This window comes from Aspergillus mulundensis, assembly GCF_003369625.1.
Source record: "Aspergillus mulundensis strain DSM 5745 chromosome Unknown scaffold_0, whole genome shotgun sequence".
Classification (NCBI taxonomy): domain Eukaryota; kingdom Fungi; phylum Ascomycota; class Eurotiomycetes; order Eurotiales; family Aspergillaceae; genus Aspergillus; species Aspergillus mulundensis.
Genome location: NW_020797888.1, coordinates 1,080,216 through 1,093,550, shown reverse-complemented (window position 1 = coordinate 1,093,550; position 13,335 = coordinate 1,080,216). Strand labels below are relative to the sequence as shown.

Here is a 13,335-nt window from a genome sequence, read left to right as displayed (position 1 = left end):
ATTTTATAATAAAGTTTAATAATAAAAAACTTACTTGCTAAAAGATAATTATTTATAATTTTTAATTAGGGGCCTTGCTTTTTTTATAATAAGTATTATTTTAATTACTATTATTAAAAAATAAAGCCAGCCCCTAAATTTATATTATTATTAAATAAATACTTTTAGGCTAGGGGCTGGCCCCCTAAAGTTTAATAAATTAATACTTTTTATAAATATACCTAGCCTATTATTTTTTTTATATACTAAAGTAAATTATAACTTTACATAATTATTACTTTTTTAATAATATATTTAAAAAATAAAATATAAATAAATACTGCCCGTGGTACCCTAGGTTATAAATAACCTTTTTAATATTATATTTTATATTTAATTAGCTTATTTAAGCAGGTTTAACCCTTAATAACTATAACTTAATTAAATCCCATGATTATTCCCCCACGCTATAATATATTAAAATATTTAAATTATACCTAGCATGGTATTATATAAATAACCCCTAAAATTTAATATCCCTTATAAAAATAGCTATGCCCCTAAATTATTTTATAATCCCCTTTAATATTATAAAAAGCTAGCTATAACACTAATAAGAACTAAGCTTGCTATTTAATAGTTTATTAATATTAAATTACTAAGGGAAATAATTTACTAGCTCCAACCGCGGCGCTGCGCGCCGCGGCCTTTGCTAGTAAGATTATCCTTAAGGCAAGTACAAGTGGCACTTGCAGTACTTGCACTCCGCAGTGCCCTTAAATATCCAGTTTTCCCTAATCTTGTGCTGGAGCTAGCCATTAGCAGCAGCCGTGAAGGCGTGTGTCTTTTGGCCTGGCTGCCTGACACACCCAGACTAGCTCTATTAACTGATTAGTCTTCCCAAAACATGCCGGTGTCCCCTTGAAACCGAGTAGGTACCATACATGTTCTGCTTTAGGGGGAAAAGGCGCGCATTCCAACGCAGGGGTGAGCTATAGCTTCATGCCCGTATTCGACATCCAGCCGTAAATCGTCGCCTGGGCAGTTTCCACGGTCCAGATTACTTTGTCGGAGTCATCCGAGCAGATTGCTTACAGCAGTGGCCCCCACAGGCCTGGGACCTGGGGAGCCTTGTCCCCCCAGCAGTCCTTGCTCCCGTCCACAGTCTCGCAAGTCTGCTGTCTGGGGCATTCTGCTAAACAACAAGCGAATCGACGACGGGGGGAGACATAATGGGCGCAAACATATCAGAGATTTGTGCCTTTGCTAGCATGACTACCTAGGTTGTTAAGGTCAAATTTTGGAATCTCCTAGCTCTTCCAGGTCATCCTGCAGCTTTGGGCTATCAGCGTATCTCTATGGCCATGTGAAGCTTCTATCGTTACATGCTATAGGCACTGCATACTGCCCCTGCCGCTTGGCCCTTTCCCCTACACCCCTAGGTCATCGTTTTCCAAATGCAAGGCGATTACTGAAACCTTGTTGAGTCGGCCTGTCGTCCTCGAGAGATGATAAGCTTATGTTACAGCTTGAAGACTAGCTGTAAGCTTTTAGGCCTACTTCGACCGATGACAATAGGTCGGGACGAACGGTTCTCGATTTCAAACCATGAAAAAGAAGCGTCGGTCAGCTGGGTAAACAAAGTATAACCCAGTCGGTCGCTTGGCTCAAAAAGAAAATCCCTGTCGGCGGGCAACGGTTTTTTCACCACCACTGGCAGGCGACCACTGTGGTGGGGCTGCAGCGTCACCCGGCCAGCGGAGTATACCGGCACCGAACGGACTCTGTTAGGTTTCGACTGAATTTGGAAGGGAAACTCGAGATCCTGACAGGCGTGGACTTGTCCTTTTCGGGTCTGGAGGTTAATTCCGAAACTTTCAGGACCTAGAGTGTTGTTGCCTCTGAAACCACCTGAAGGGCGCCCTTTGATTTCGAGCAACGAGACGCCAAGAATGTCCCCTTTACCTCCATGCCCTACCCGGAACTACTACCGTTCTCCACCCCGCCATAGATATAGTCCAAGCCCCTCTGAAGCTTATACCGGCGGCTCTCTGGTCAGGATATACGTTGAAAGACCACTAGGACTTGCAAGGTAGAAAGTGCATTCTGAACGACGTTGTTTGCCATCGCGCCGTGATACCAGCATGAGCTGGAAAAGGAACAGACAGCCTCGTCCGTTTCGTTGAAGCTAGGGTAGGTTGACTTCAACATGCAATGCCGTATGCTTCCTGTATTCAAGATTGTTCGGGAGCCAGCGAGGCTGGCTGAGAGACAAAATGTAGGTCTCACCAGACAAAACCATGTGCGTAGCCTTTTAACCTGCAGCACCCTCCTGAATACAAAAGGACACACACTATCAGTGCTTTTGCTAGATCAAGCACGGCACTCCTTGGGGCTTTTGCGAATGGTCTAGATGAGGAATAAGGTAGAGAATGTGCAGATACTGATTGTTCTTCGCAGAAGATGCTGTGCCGTTGCTCAAGTATTCTGGCCCCTGGCCTTCTCCGACAAGTGATCCTGCAAACGTAGCAATCAATTCACTTCGCCAGCAACTGCTTGTTGCTTAATGCATGAGTTATTGCTCATTTTCCTGGTTGAGTTGTGTCTCTCACGGGGCTTTTCCCTTTCATCAACTGCGTCAGGTACAAAAGGGCGGCATTGCGTATTTTCTCTTGATTTAGGTACCATTAACAATGGTAGGTGCCATCAGGACTGATGGGCCATAATCGTCCTTTAATGAATATGTCAAGAACGACATGAAGTCCAGGGCTATTGCCTTCAAGCCCTGATGTTACCTCCTGGGTTCGAGTCGTCGAACTCACTGCTTGGACGCCGGGGGACCTTTTAAACAGTTCACAGGGGCCTTATATTCCCTCCATCTAACGTCGCACATATTGCGTTTCCCAACGAGATGTTCTGAGCAAATCATTTCAGGCAGCCCAGAAAGCACATTTGTCTTCTGCCGCGAGGATTCTCCGCTACCACGTCCTTGAAGCTTACCTATTCCAGTCCCGTCATTTTCCTCACAGTAGTACACTCGGAGAATAATCGTGGTTTGAAAAGTGTAAGGGCCAAGCAGCCCCTTTTTAAAAGAAAAGTTGAGATTTGTTGTATAGCCATAAGGGCCACACATAACAAGAATCATTGGAATAGAGCTTTTGCCCGAATCGCGAAGAACAGCGCGCGCTTGGTCTTCAGCAAAACAGAGTCCTCCGCCAGTGGACCACTCTACTAATTTCATGATCCGACTGCATGTTCACGGTATGTCGGGGGCATGAGTCAAATCCTGGGCAACCTTGGAACCTCTCTAAGTTGTGGCGTATTTAACAGCCGGGTTACGCACAGTAGCGTGGTGGACAGTCCACCAGCCTAACTAAGACAAAGCTATTATGTCGTCGAGCTCACTGTCTAACCCCCTTGTATATCTCTGCATCTACCTTCTGTCCGGCTCATAAAAGCCTGCATATCTAGCAACTGCCTTGGGTAGGCATAGCAGGACCAAAAGACCGCCGAGCTTTGTGGGGCGGTTAAACATAGGCGTTTCTGATAATACCTACACGTGCGGTACTTGGAATAGTGCGATAGCTTGGTGGCTTATCCCAAGCTTCGCAAGCTGGAACGGCAAGTCTGTTCATATCAGACAATATGCTGGCCACTTTACCGAGCATTTTTCAGGTACCATAGTAGGTACTTAGCCTGAGCACAACAGCAGTCCTTAATAGACAACCTCAAGAAACACTAGGTACCGCATACGGCGGCTTCTTTCCGGGTACCCCACGCATGGCGGAAGATATGGGATCGAATGGTTTCAAAAGGGTGGATTTGGTGATATGTGTAGAGGGATGAAATGACGGAGAAGATCAGAAGAAGAGGTCAACGAGAACCTTGGAAGGTTGGTAGGTAAGTACTAACCACCGTGCACCTGCGAAACAACATTGATCTCTTGCTGGCGACAATGGATATAACTTTTTGATGGACAATGGGCCATGATACCCTAAAGGTGCGCCATGATACCTACCCTTATTTGTCAGGACTTGAAACCTTGTTGGTTGAATCCACGTTGACGCCGACTAAACGGTACACTGGAGAGTATGGTAGTACCCTTCGCACGACATCTTGGATACAGGATGTTTCATTGCTACACAGCCTGAATCCAAGGATATAATCACGTTTGCCTCTGAGCTCCTTGCTAATCAAGCACATCAAACCTGCCGCCTGTTCGTCGGCATTATTATTGTTCTGTCGTTCTAGAGCATGTTTCTTCATCAAGGCATCCACCATGGTTGGTGCGTGTACAGTGTTGATAATAGGCACATCCTTACTCATGATAAAATTATTGAAGCCATCGCTCAGGATTTGCTCAGCGGTAGTGCCTTGAGGCCAGAAGATTTTAGGGATGGCAGCCAGTTTTATAATAGCACGTTCACTGGTAGTTAGCCCAACATCAAGTCCTAGGTAGGCCGATTTCCAAAGTCATCGAAATAGCCGATGACGGGTGTGATTTTCTGTTCCAAAAATCTCCTCGCGGTGGCGCTTCAGCGTCGGGCATCATCGTTTGAAATTGGTGCTTGTTGCCCTGGCCTTGGGTACCCTTATCGCGGTTTCTGTCATCCTTCAGCCTCGTCTGGCGGGCTTCTTCAGATTCCGTCTCCAATTTAATAGAGGCAGAGGCGCGTATGCCCTTGTGTGAGCCACGAGAGGTCGGCGTTCAAGAGGTCGTTTACAGATAATAGTTCTTCGTCCCTGAGTATGGAATGCTGTCCCAGAAGAAGGTGTCAAGCGTCCGCCGTAACCCATCTCAGGTCGGCATAGCAATACAGAGGGTATGGGGGAGGTGAACTGAAGGCGGGACCAACTGGGAGATGCATGTCACCCTTGGTGGCCGCGGCGGCATAAACGTGAGCAGATACCAGTGTGCTCATATCTATCGGCGCGACAGATCCCTTTGCTGTCTAAGTTCCCTGATACTATCAGCAAGGCCGTTCAACGGGCTTAGATCTCCTTGTGCTGTTATCGGAGGTCGAGGGCTTGCCAGGCCGGGCCTGAGATACCCAAATATGTAGAGACAAGGGAATAGCAGAGGCATATGAGTTCAATGAGGTGGACTGATGCGCAATGAGTGTACTTGAACTCTCGTTCTCGAACGCGATGAAGCCCATTGGCTGTTTGCAGGACATGGCATGATTAGCCTGCATAGCTAATCCATTATTTGCATTCACCTTCGTAGGCCACGCCGCCGCACCCCTTCGATCACAGGGCTCGCTCTACCATCTGTCAGTATCCATCGGCGCCGTACAGTGTCCAGCCACATACTCTTGTTTTCGCCCTTTTTGGGGGGGAGGGGAGGGTGGGTATTGGGGGAACGTCAGTGTTCTACGTGATTCAAACCGTGGAGTCGTTACAGCAGTTTATGACGAGACGATGCTTGAAGCGCTGGGACTCCCTGGTGTCCACCATAATGCGTTCTCACTCGACTTCCAAGATTAAACTGACGCCGCAGATAAAATTAAGATGGACCACTGTTCACCCTCTTCATCCACCCTTCAGGATTTACTGGGCGTAAGTATCATGTGTACCATTCTGGTAACCTCTCTAGTCCCTACACACAGCCCATCACGCCCGTGAGCAATCCGAATCTGGAAGTATCCATACTATGGTAGCACCCCCCGAGGTCCGCTTGTGGGTAGACCAGATGTCTTGAGCAGCAACTGTTCGAGCTCTTGCCGAGGATCTTCGTGATGGGACTGCATTTTACCACATGCGCTGTTATTTAAGGCTGGTCAAACAACCGAGAAGTCTGGTTACACTCATAGTACCATGGCTCTAGGCAGCAAGGCGCAGCAGGACTCCGTGTGAAACAGTCAAGTAGTTACGGCTGCGTATGCTCATCGCATTGCGCTTCCTTCCAACATGTTGTTTTGCTGGATATGGTCAAAGCAGCTGTAGGAGACCTTTTATATTTCCTATGAGATGAACATCTGTGAATGTCCATCAACTAGGTGGGGACTGCTATAGTTTGGCATCTAACTCACGGCCACACGGCGCGGTTATACCGCGGTTAAGCGGGCGATTGTGCCATTCCGACACGACTACGACATTTCCAATGGTTGGGTCGAACACGAGCTCCCAGACGCCTCAATCTCCCGCGCATTAGGTTCCGTGATCCTGGTTTTCCTTGCGAAATTCGACGTAGCTACCCCTTTCCAGGGGCCCTAGCCAACCAAAAGCGTCTTGCGATCCTACAGCGGCTGGACCTTTAAGGCATAGTTGGGTATGTATTGCGAAAACCAGCTTGTTAGGCTAATGTAGGTGTTGAGCCTAGCCAATGATTTCGGGAACTTTAGGTTCAGGGTTGCATCCAGCTTGTCCTCAGTACTAGCTGTAAGGCCCAGTGAGGATACTTCCTGGGCAGGAGCTATACCGTCAGGAAACCAAGAAATCTATCCATATGTCTTGGTTAGAGCTCGCGTCCCTATAGCTTTTTTAAGATTTGAGTGCTGTGTCATGCTGTGCCTTAGCATCACTTCCACTCTCTGGATGGTCCTCTCTGTTTGGCCATCAGTTTGAGGATGAAAAGCCGTTGAGTACAACCAGTGGGTGTTCATTGCTTTAAGCATCCCCTTCCAAAAAGCGCTGAGAAAGCGAGCGTCTCTGTCGGGGATAAAAATCTCAGGGATTGACCAGTCATGGCCCTGGAAATAGAGCAGGGTTATTGCTCAATTTGTTTTCAACTATACTAGTTTATTAAAAGGAAGGTATCCAGCCCAAATAGTTGACTGCTTAAATTCCCCATATCCAGAAGGCATATGTTTTGCTTTACTATTTCCATGTCGGGGTGGTAAAAGTGTAGGATGTTGGTTAATGAAGAAGCCTTGTAGGCTGTGTATAGGAACTTTTGGAGAGTCTGGGGTCTAACCTTACCATGATAGTCCTAGTAATATTAGTCTTCAGACCGGGCTAAAGGAGGTTGATGACCGTCTTTGGGGGCTTTGGATTCTTGGGAGGTCTCGGTCTGGGTCTTTTCATGGTTGAACAAGGGGGGTGGAGTAGAGACCACTTGTCAGCATTCGGATGTACTGTAGTCCGTAGTCCACATAGTCTCCATCTCAACATCAAAGCTTGCATCTGTCTCCTTGCAAGTCCATAGGAACTCTCCAAGTCGTTCAAGGTTCTTAACCCGATCGGTGTCGAGCTCCTTTAGTTTCCATTTCGTCACCTTCCAAGCCTTGTGGAAGGCCAAGGTGGTCCATGAGGGCCCTTAACCCGGTAGCATCAGGAGCTGTCATGGCCAATTGTTAGTTATACAAAGGAGAGGGAAACAGGAAAGAGAGCCTTTTGTGTCTTGCCTTTTATCCATTATCAAAGGTCAGTCAACTGCAGGTGCACAAGTTGGTTGGGTGAAAGTAATAAACAATGAAGGTTAACAAGGAGTTAGAGTAACAGCAGCGACATGAGCCTGGACTGTTATTCATATCCTTCTTGTCTTTCCTTGTTATTTGTTCGTGTCTCAAAGCCTGGTCGGATTTATTTTATCCTTCCCTTGATCTTCAAAATCCAGTTCAATCACGATCCGCGAAGGAGGATTTTCCTTAGCCGCATTGGACTTCCCTTGCCCAGTCTTGGATCAATCTTAATGCTCCATTATTGTCATCTGTGCACACATGGCGAGGACATTTGATGCTTCTATCATCGGCACAGACTGCCAGGGGAAGACAGCTTGATGGCAGCTTAAGTCAACATCCTTAATTGAACCTGGGTCTGGGCGTCAATCTCGGAAGTAAGTGTGATTATTCTCTCATTCTTTTTGACTGACCTTGGAGACTAGGCTGATGCTCTGTATTAACTGTAGACTAGGAGATAAAAGTCATAATATAATTAGGCACAAGATTGCTGTTGTGACCGGGGTTAGAGAGCGGGACAAATGGTAAAAGGCGAAGATGCGGAACCGTCCTCGGAGACGATTTAAATTTGCGCCTCGCTCTCTGTGGAATCCTGCAACCCTGGCACCTGCAACATAGTTGGATTCCTCTCGTGCTCCTGGGCTTGGTTAGGTGCTTATCCAACCTTCCCAGGAATCAAGCGGGACTTTGCGGTGTGAGATACTTGCTTGTGTGAGCTGAATAAGAAATTTAAGCCCAACGGCAGAAGCAGACGTGAGTGAGTATTCCCTAACGTCGTCCTTGCAGCACACGGGACTTAGGTGGGCGTTGTGAACCTGTAGAATTCATATTAGGCCCGTGTACACTTGACCAATTTCGAAGATTGTTAGGGAGTTCACGTCAAATGCCTTGGAGATGTCGATCTTGAATACCCTCTCTCCGTTCGAACGATGGACTTTATTGTTGGCCTGTCCTGCTCTACGAAAGCTTTGTAAGGTCACAAATGCTTGTCCATTCCGGAGACTTGGACCTAGCTACCACACCATAACTACCATTCTAAGACTATCTGAGTATACCATAGGTATGTGATGCCATTCCTATGACTGTGACAAATGACTGTATTTTCGTTGCGGAGCGTCGCCTTGGGTCTCTTAGTATATTATAGTAGGTTGGAGTATATCTTAAGTTATACTAGATAATATACGTTCTCCAGCGTGTTCTATCAAAGCATGCCCTAGTACCTTTCTCAAAAGTATCGCAAATCCTTAAATTACTAATAAAACTACCATTAGTCGGCAGCGTCTCGAACCGTCATTTTGGATACATAAGACGACGAGCGGGAAAACCACAGCTTGCCCTTTAATAACCAATAGCTACCAGACAGATGTAGGCGCACACAATGTGCAGGGCATGCGTGGATGTTTATGTCCGGACAACCCGGCCCTCTGTTCAAGGGACCTCGTAATACTAGAACCCTCGTCACCACGTGGAATGTTTCTTCTTGAATAAACAGGCTTGTGACTAGAATTCGTTTGTACACAACCTGTTCATTGATCCGCACCTCTGATGGCCTTGGAAAACCTTCGTCATTGCTTAAGCACCACCATATCAGTTGGTTTGATTCGCTTAGCTGGAGCCGTTTCTTTGAGATATTCTTCAAGATTTCTAAGAAAAGCATTAGTAATGCAAATAAACTGGCATCCATTACCTACAACACAAGAAGAACTCCAGGGGTTGCAACTATAAGGCCGGTAGCATTAGGAACAGTAACCCTAACGCCCCCAATTTTCACGAACTCTGCAGCACACACTCGTCATGGATTGGACTCAGTTGGCCAACAGACTGCCAAGGGATGAGCCGTGTTGTTGCTGTCACTTGAACCACCAAATTCCCGGTCCTTGGATAGATACACTATTACTTGCAAAGAACAAGTGAGTAGATCAAGGGATGTACTGGTGAGAAAAACAGAATTATTGAAAAATCTTGAACCCACTTGCCACAATTAACAGATTCTTAAATTCTTCCCGCCGCTATTATAAGGGATTAGAATCAGATAAATATAAAACAAATTAAACATGAGCTTGAGGGCATAGCAAGATAGAAAAGGGAGAAGATACCTCAAGAGACAGGGTCAATGAGCTCGTGAGCTCCAGCAAGGTGTGCCAATGTGTTCATACGCGATGCTCGTTTGTATAGGTTTTCCGGATAGTGTTTTCCGAAATGGGCCTTGTTTTTCTTAATAGAATTAACAATTCTGGCGCTCCGGTTAACAAGGAATTGAAGCTCTGCTGGACAAAACAAGTACGCATTGCGATCGCTGTTGTAGGTGAGCTCGAAGTCAGTCACGAGCGCTTCAAACTCCATTAAGAAAAGCGCGACTGATGCTCCGGAGTAGAGAGAAAGCGCGAGCTGGTCAATTCTCCGTGATGGCATTCCCCAGGAGTTTAGGGACTTCTTACATTTTGAGAAAGGAGTAAGAGAGGAGGCGGCAGTAGTAGGTGGTGAGTCTCAGATCAATCGAGAAAAAGCCATCGCTCAAGGTCGTTCTCCCATCCGAGCTTCAGATAGATACCCATCCGTCTATGTTCTGGGACATCGATTGTCTCTGTATTGGTCCAAGCAGCGGGGTGTGCTTGTACAACGGCCTCGATGCTTCTCACTGTCTCCTCGCCACCGTAGACCGTTGCTCCCTTCTCCAGGGAACTCTCCGGGGGTATTAGACATGGGGTTTGTTCTAAAGGATATGCTCCATTGACGCAAGACCACGCACATACGAATGCAGATCCTCGATCGTCCGAGTCAGGGCAAAGACCTTGAACCAGGTCATCGAATCTGGTTGTTCCAAAGCCAGCCTTGGAGCCCAACCCTGAATCTTCGGTCCTTTTCTTTTCAATAGCAGCTTGGGCTACAGAAAAAGTATAAAAGCCGAAAAAGAATGGTTGAATTAAGGGTAACTGACGCGTAGGTAGGTTCCAAATGGCGTTTGGTTGGGGCATTGTTCAAAAGCCACCCGATTCCAACATCTGGTCAGCCGGTCTGGCTCATCTTGCTGGTGGTTTTTGTCAAGCTTCTTGCAAATGCTAACTCACTAACCCTAAGCAGTGAATTGACGGCATTCCACCTACAGGACGGCTCTGCTTGTTGATCGTGGTAGGCAAGCAACCCGTGCAAGCCTCGCGGGCATGACATCAGGACCCTAGCTTTCTCTCGATAATGGGACTCCATCATTCAGTGCCCTGATGCCTTAAGCGGGACGCAGCCTGCAATGGGTTTGATCCTCTGCCGTGACGGATTACCTGCTGGGCAATAGGGCGCGGAGAATCCTTGACGTCTGCGAAGCTAAATTTTCAAGTTTATTTAATGAATCTTGACTCGCGAGGCATAGGTAAGGGTATGCATGTGGGTGGCGTTGAAGTTGGAGGCATTTTTAGCATTAAATGAATCAGGGTTAAAACATTGCAGAAACCGACCAGCATATCCTCGGTGTTCTGAGTCCAAGCGCTCCGTACATGAATTCATGCGGCGAATAACCCGTGGATGTTTCTTTCGCCGATTTTAGCCAGCGTAGCCTGCACGGGCGGCAAGAGACATTCCCAGCTGGAGCAGTTCTGGAGCTTTGGGCTTGCGACCGGATGTATATATAGACTCAGGGCGTTGTCTTGATCACAGGCAAAAGTATCTATATTCTTTGGATCATTACGGTACCACTTCTAAAGCAGCAAACAAGCAGTTAGAATGTAACAAAAACCGACTCAAGTAGTAGCTAAGGGCTTGGGGAGCACTTAGAACATACCACTTTGTCTAGGCGCCCCATGGTTCTTGTGTTTTGTGGAATCTCAAAATGACAGGAACTTGGTAAGGAAGTTGAAAATCTTACTTTGGCTCTGGCAGCGGTGCTGTGGCTGGCCAGGGCCTGCGCGCCGTCCAGTTTGTCGAAATAAAACCCCCGAAGGCTGGCAGTCGGCCATCGGTCTTAGAATGCCAGATCCCCTAGTATCTCCTCCAGGGTGGTATCATCATCTGCATTTAGAACCATGCCCGCCGTGGGGTCCCTTGGTTCGATCTGGTAATAGGCAAACTGTGGACAGAAGCAGGCTCCTCAAGATTGAGAGTGAAGTCGTCCACGGGTACATCCGGCCAGAAGTGCATAATACCGGAGAGATCTTTCCTTCTACGTCCGTGATCCAGATGCTTTCTGCGCATCTTAAGCTTGGAATACTGTACAGGTTAGCCACGAGTTCGTCCTAGGTTATAACAGCGGCGTACCACAAGCTGGTGGGAAGAGCTGAGAGATAACTTACCAGATGTAAGAGCTCCGAAGGAGCAGAGGCAGAAGCGACGGGCGCAGGGGCAGCGGACGCAATGTTGATGCAGTTGCTGGTCATTGAGTATATCAGTGCGCGATGCGGTATGAAACTGGCTGGTTTATCGAAGCCCTCTGAAAGGTTGACTCGCAGGATACCGGTATGCCACTCGAAGATCTCGCCAAGCGAGTCTTCAGTCTCATCTCGTGCATATGACGGCAACCGTGAGAGCGCGTCAGGCACAATGTGGCTCTTTCAGTCATCTAGCGATTTTATGCGCTGATGGGCTGCTCTTCTGCCATTGGAAGTACCTAGGTACTCCAATAATTCCTGAGCGTCTCTCTCCTTCACCTCGGCAGCAAGTTCCTCCTGCGATTTGCGAATTGCTTCATCAACAACTGTAGGTGCGCGAACAGTATTAATAATGTGCTCGGAGCTTCAAAGCCAGCGATTCGGCGATAACATTGAGACGCCTGGATTAGCTTCTGATTGAGCCTGTCACTCCTCGGCAGTGGATGTCCCATGGCATCTCCCAACCCATATGCCGCACATCGGGCTAGGTAGTCCAGTGTGGCGTCTTCAAATCAGCGTTCATTTGGGTTTTCGTTCCCTGGTGTCGACCCGGATACTCCCAGTCTTGTAGTATTCCAGGAGGGCGTTCCACTTAGAACAAGCCGTCGGTCCACATTCGTTTGCGTTGCAATCCATGTAAACTGCTCCGTCTTCATCCAGTTCTGTCCGAAGACACCGTACTTTTTGCCGACTGGGAACACCAGAACAACTCTGTGAACAAGCAGACGCGGTATACTGTGCGTTGAGTGTGTCAGGGCACTCGAGGGCTGAGCTCCGGAGCGGATGCAGCTTCGAAAGCTCGGCAATGACCCCGGCCCCTGTCATCACAGCGCGCATCTACCATGGGCGTTAGTAAGAAGCAGTACAAAACGGGAGTACACTCACGGGGATACTAACTTGAATCCCCAGGACCCCCAAGACGGGAAACATGTCCAGCATGCTATGAACACCAAGCCATAAGTCTTATTGTCTTCTTCGGTTATGAACCTGCACGCGAGACCCAATCGCTATGTTGAACAGGTTGATCCATATCTGACAGCATCTGTCACGGATTCTTGGTCGCTTTCGAGGATTCCTACGCAAAGCCGTCAATGCGTCTGACAAACAGGACCGGACGGACATGATAGAAGGATGGATAAGGATGAACCGCCTATGGGCAAGGCCCGGAGGCGGGCTTCTAGTAAGGAGACAGTGAGTTAGTCAAGGCCCACGGATGCGAGGTAGATAAAACTCGATCTTGCTTACCCTAAGATGGCAGGGGAGGCCACAGGCTGGAGGCATTGCCGAGTGCCCACAGCCGCAAGCCTCAACATCGAGATTACTGAAGTCCTTAGTCACCCTAGTCTCATGAGAATTGCAAGCAGGGTCTTGCCGAAATCCTCCATGTCGGCGGCATTGTGGACGTGGACAGCCCAAGGCGCGTAGACCTGTACTTCCATAAAGCCGGCTGTCTTTAGGAGCCGGCATGCCCTCATTCGGCCTCTATGTAGCGAGTGTAGTTGACACTAAAAGAGGCAGTGGATACCGTATGTAGATCCAGACCCGCCCATCCTGCGGAGGCCACAGATGGGGCTGGGTGGAGTGGTTGGGTCACGTAAGGT

The 13,335-nt window shown here is 47.7% G+C and overlaps 1 protein-coding gene across 1 annotated transcript; it reads right to left on the bottom strand.

The window, feature by feature from the left end:
* Positions 1-11,384: 11,384 nt before the first annotated feature.
* DSM5745_00310 (uncharacterized protein) lies at positions 11,385-11,743 on the bottom strand (the record flags this gene model as incomplete). The annotated part of the gene is made up of 2 exons (XM_026742326.1): positions 11,385-11,576; positions 11,660-11,743. 2 exons carry the CDS (start codon positions 11,741-11,743, stop codon positions 11,385-11,387), a joined length of 276 nt encoding a protein of 91 aa, XP_026608171.1.
* Between the last annotated feature and the right edge of the window lie 1,592 nt (positions 11,744-13,335).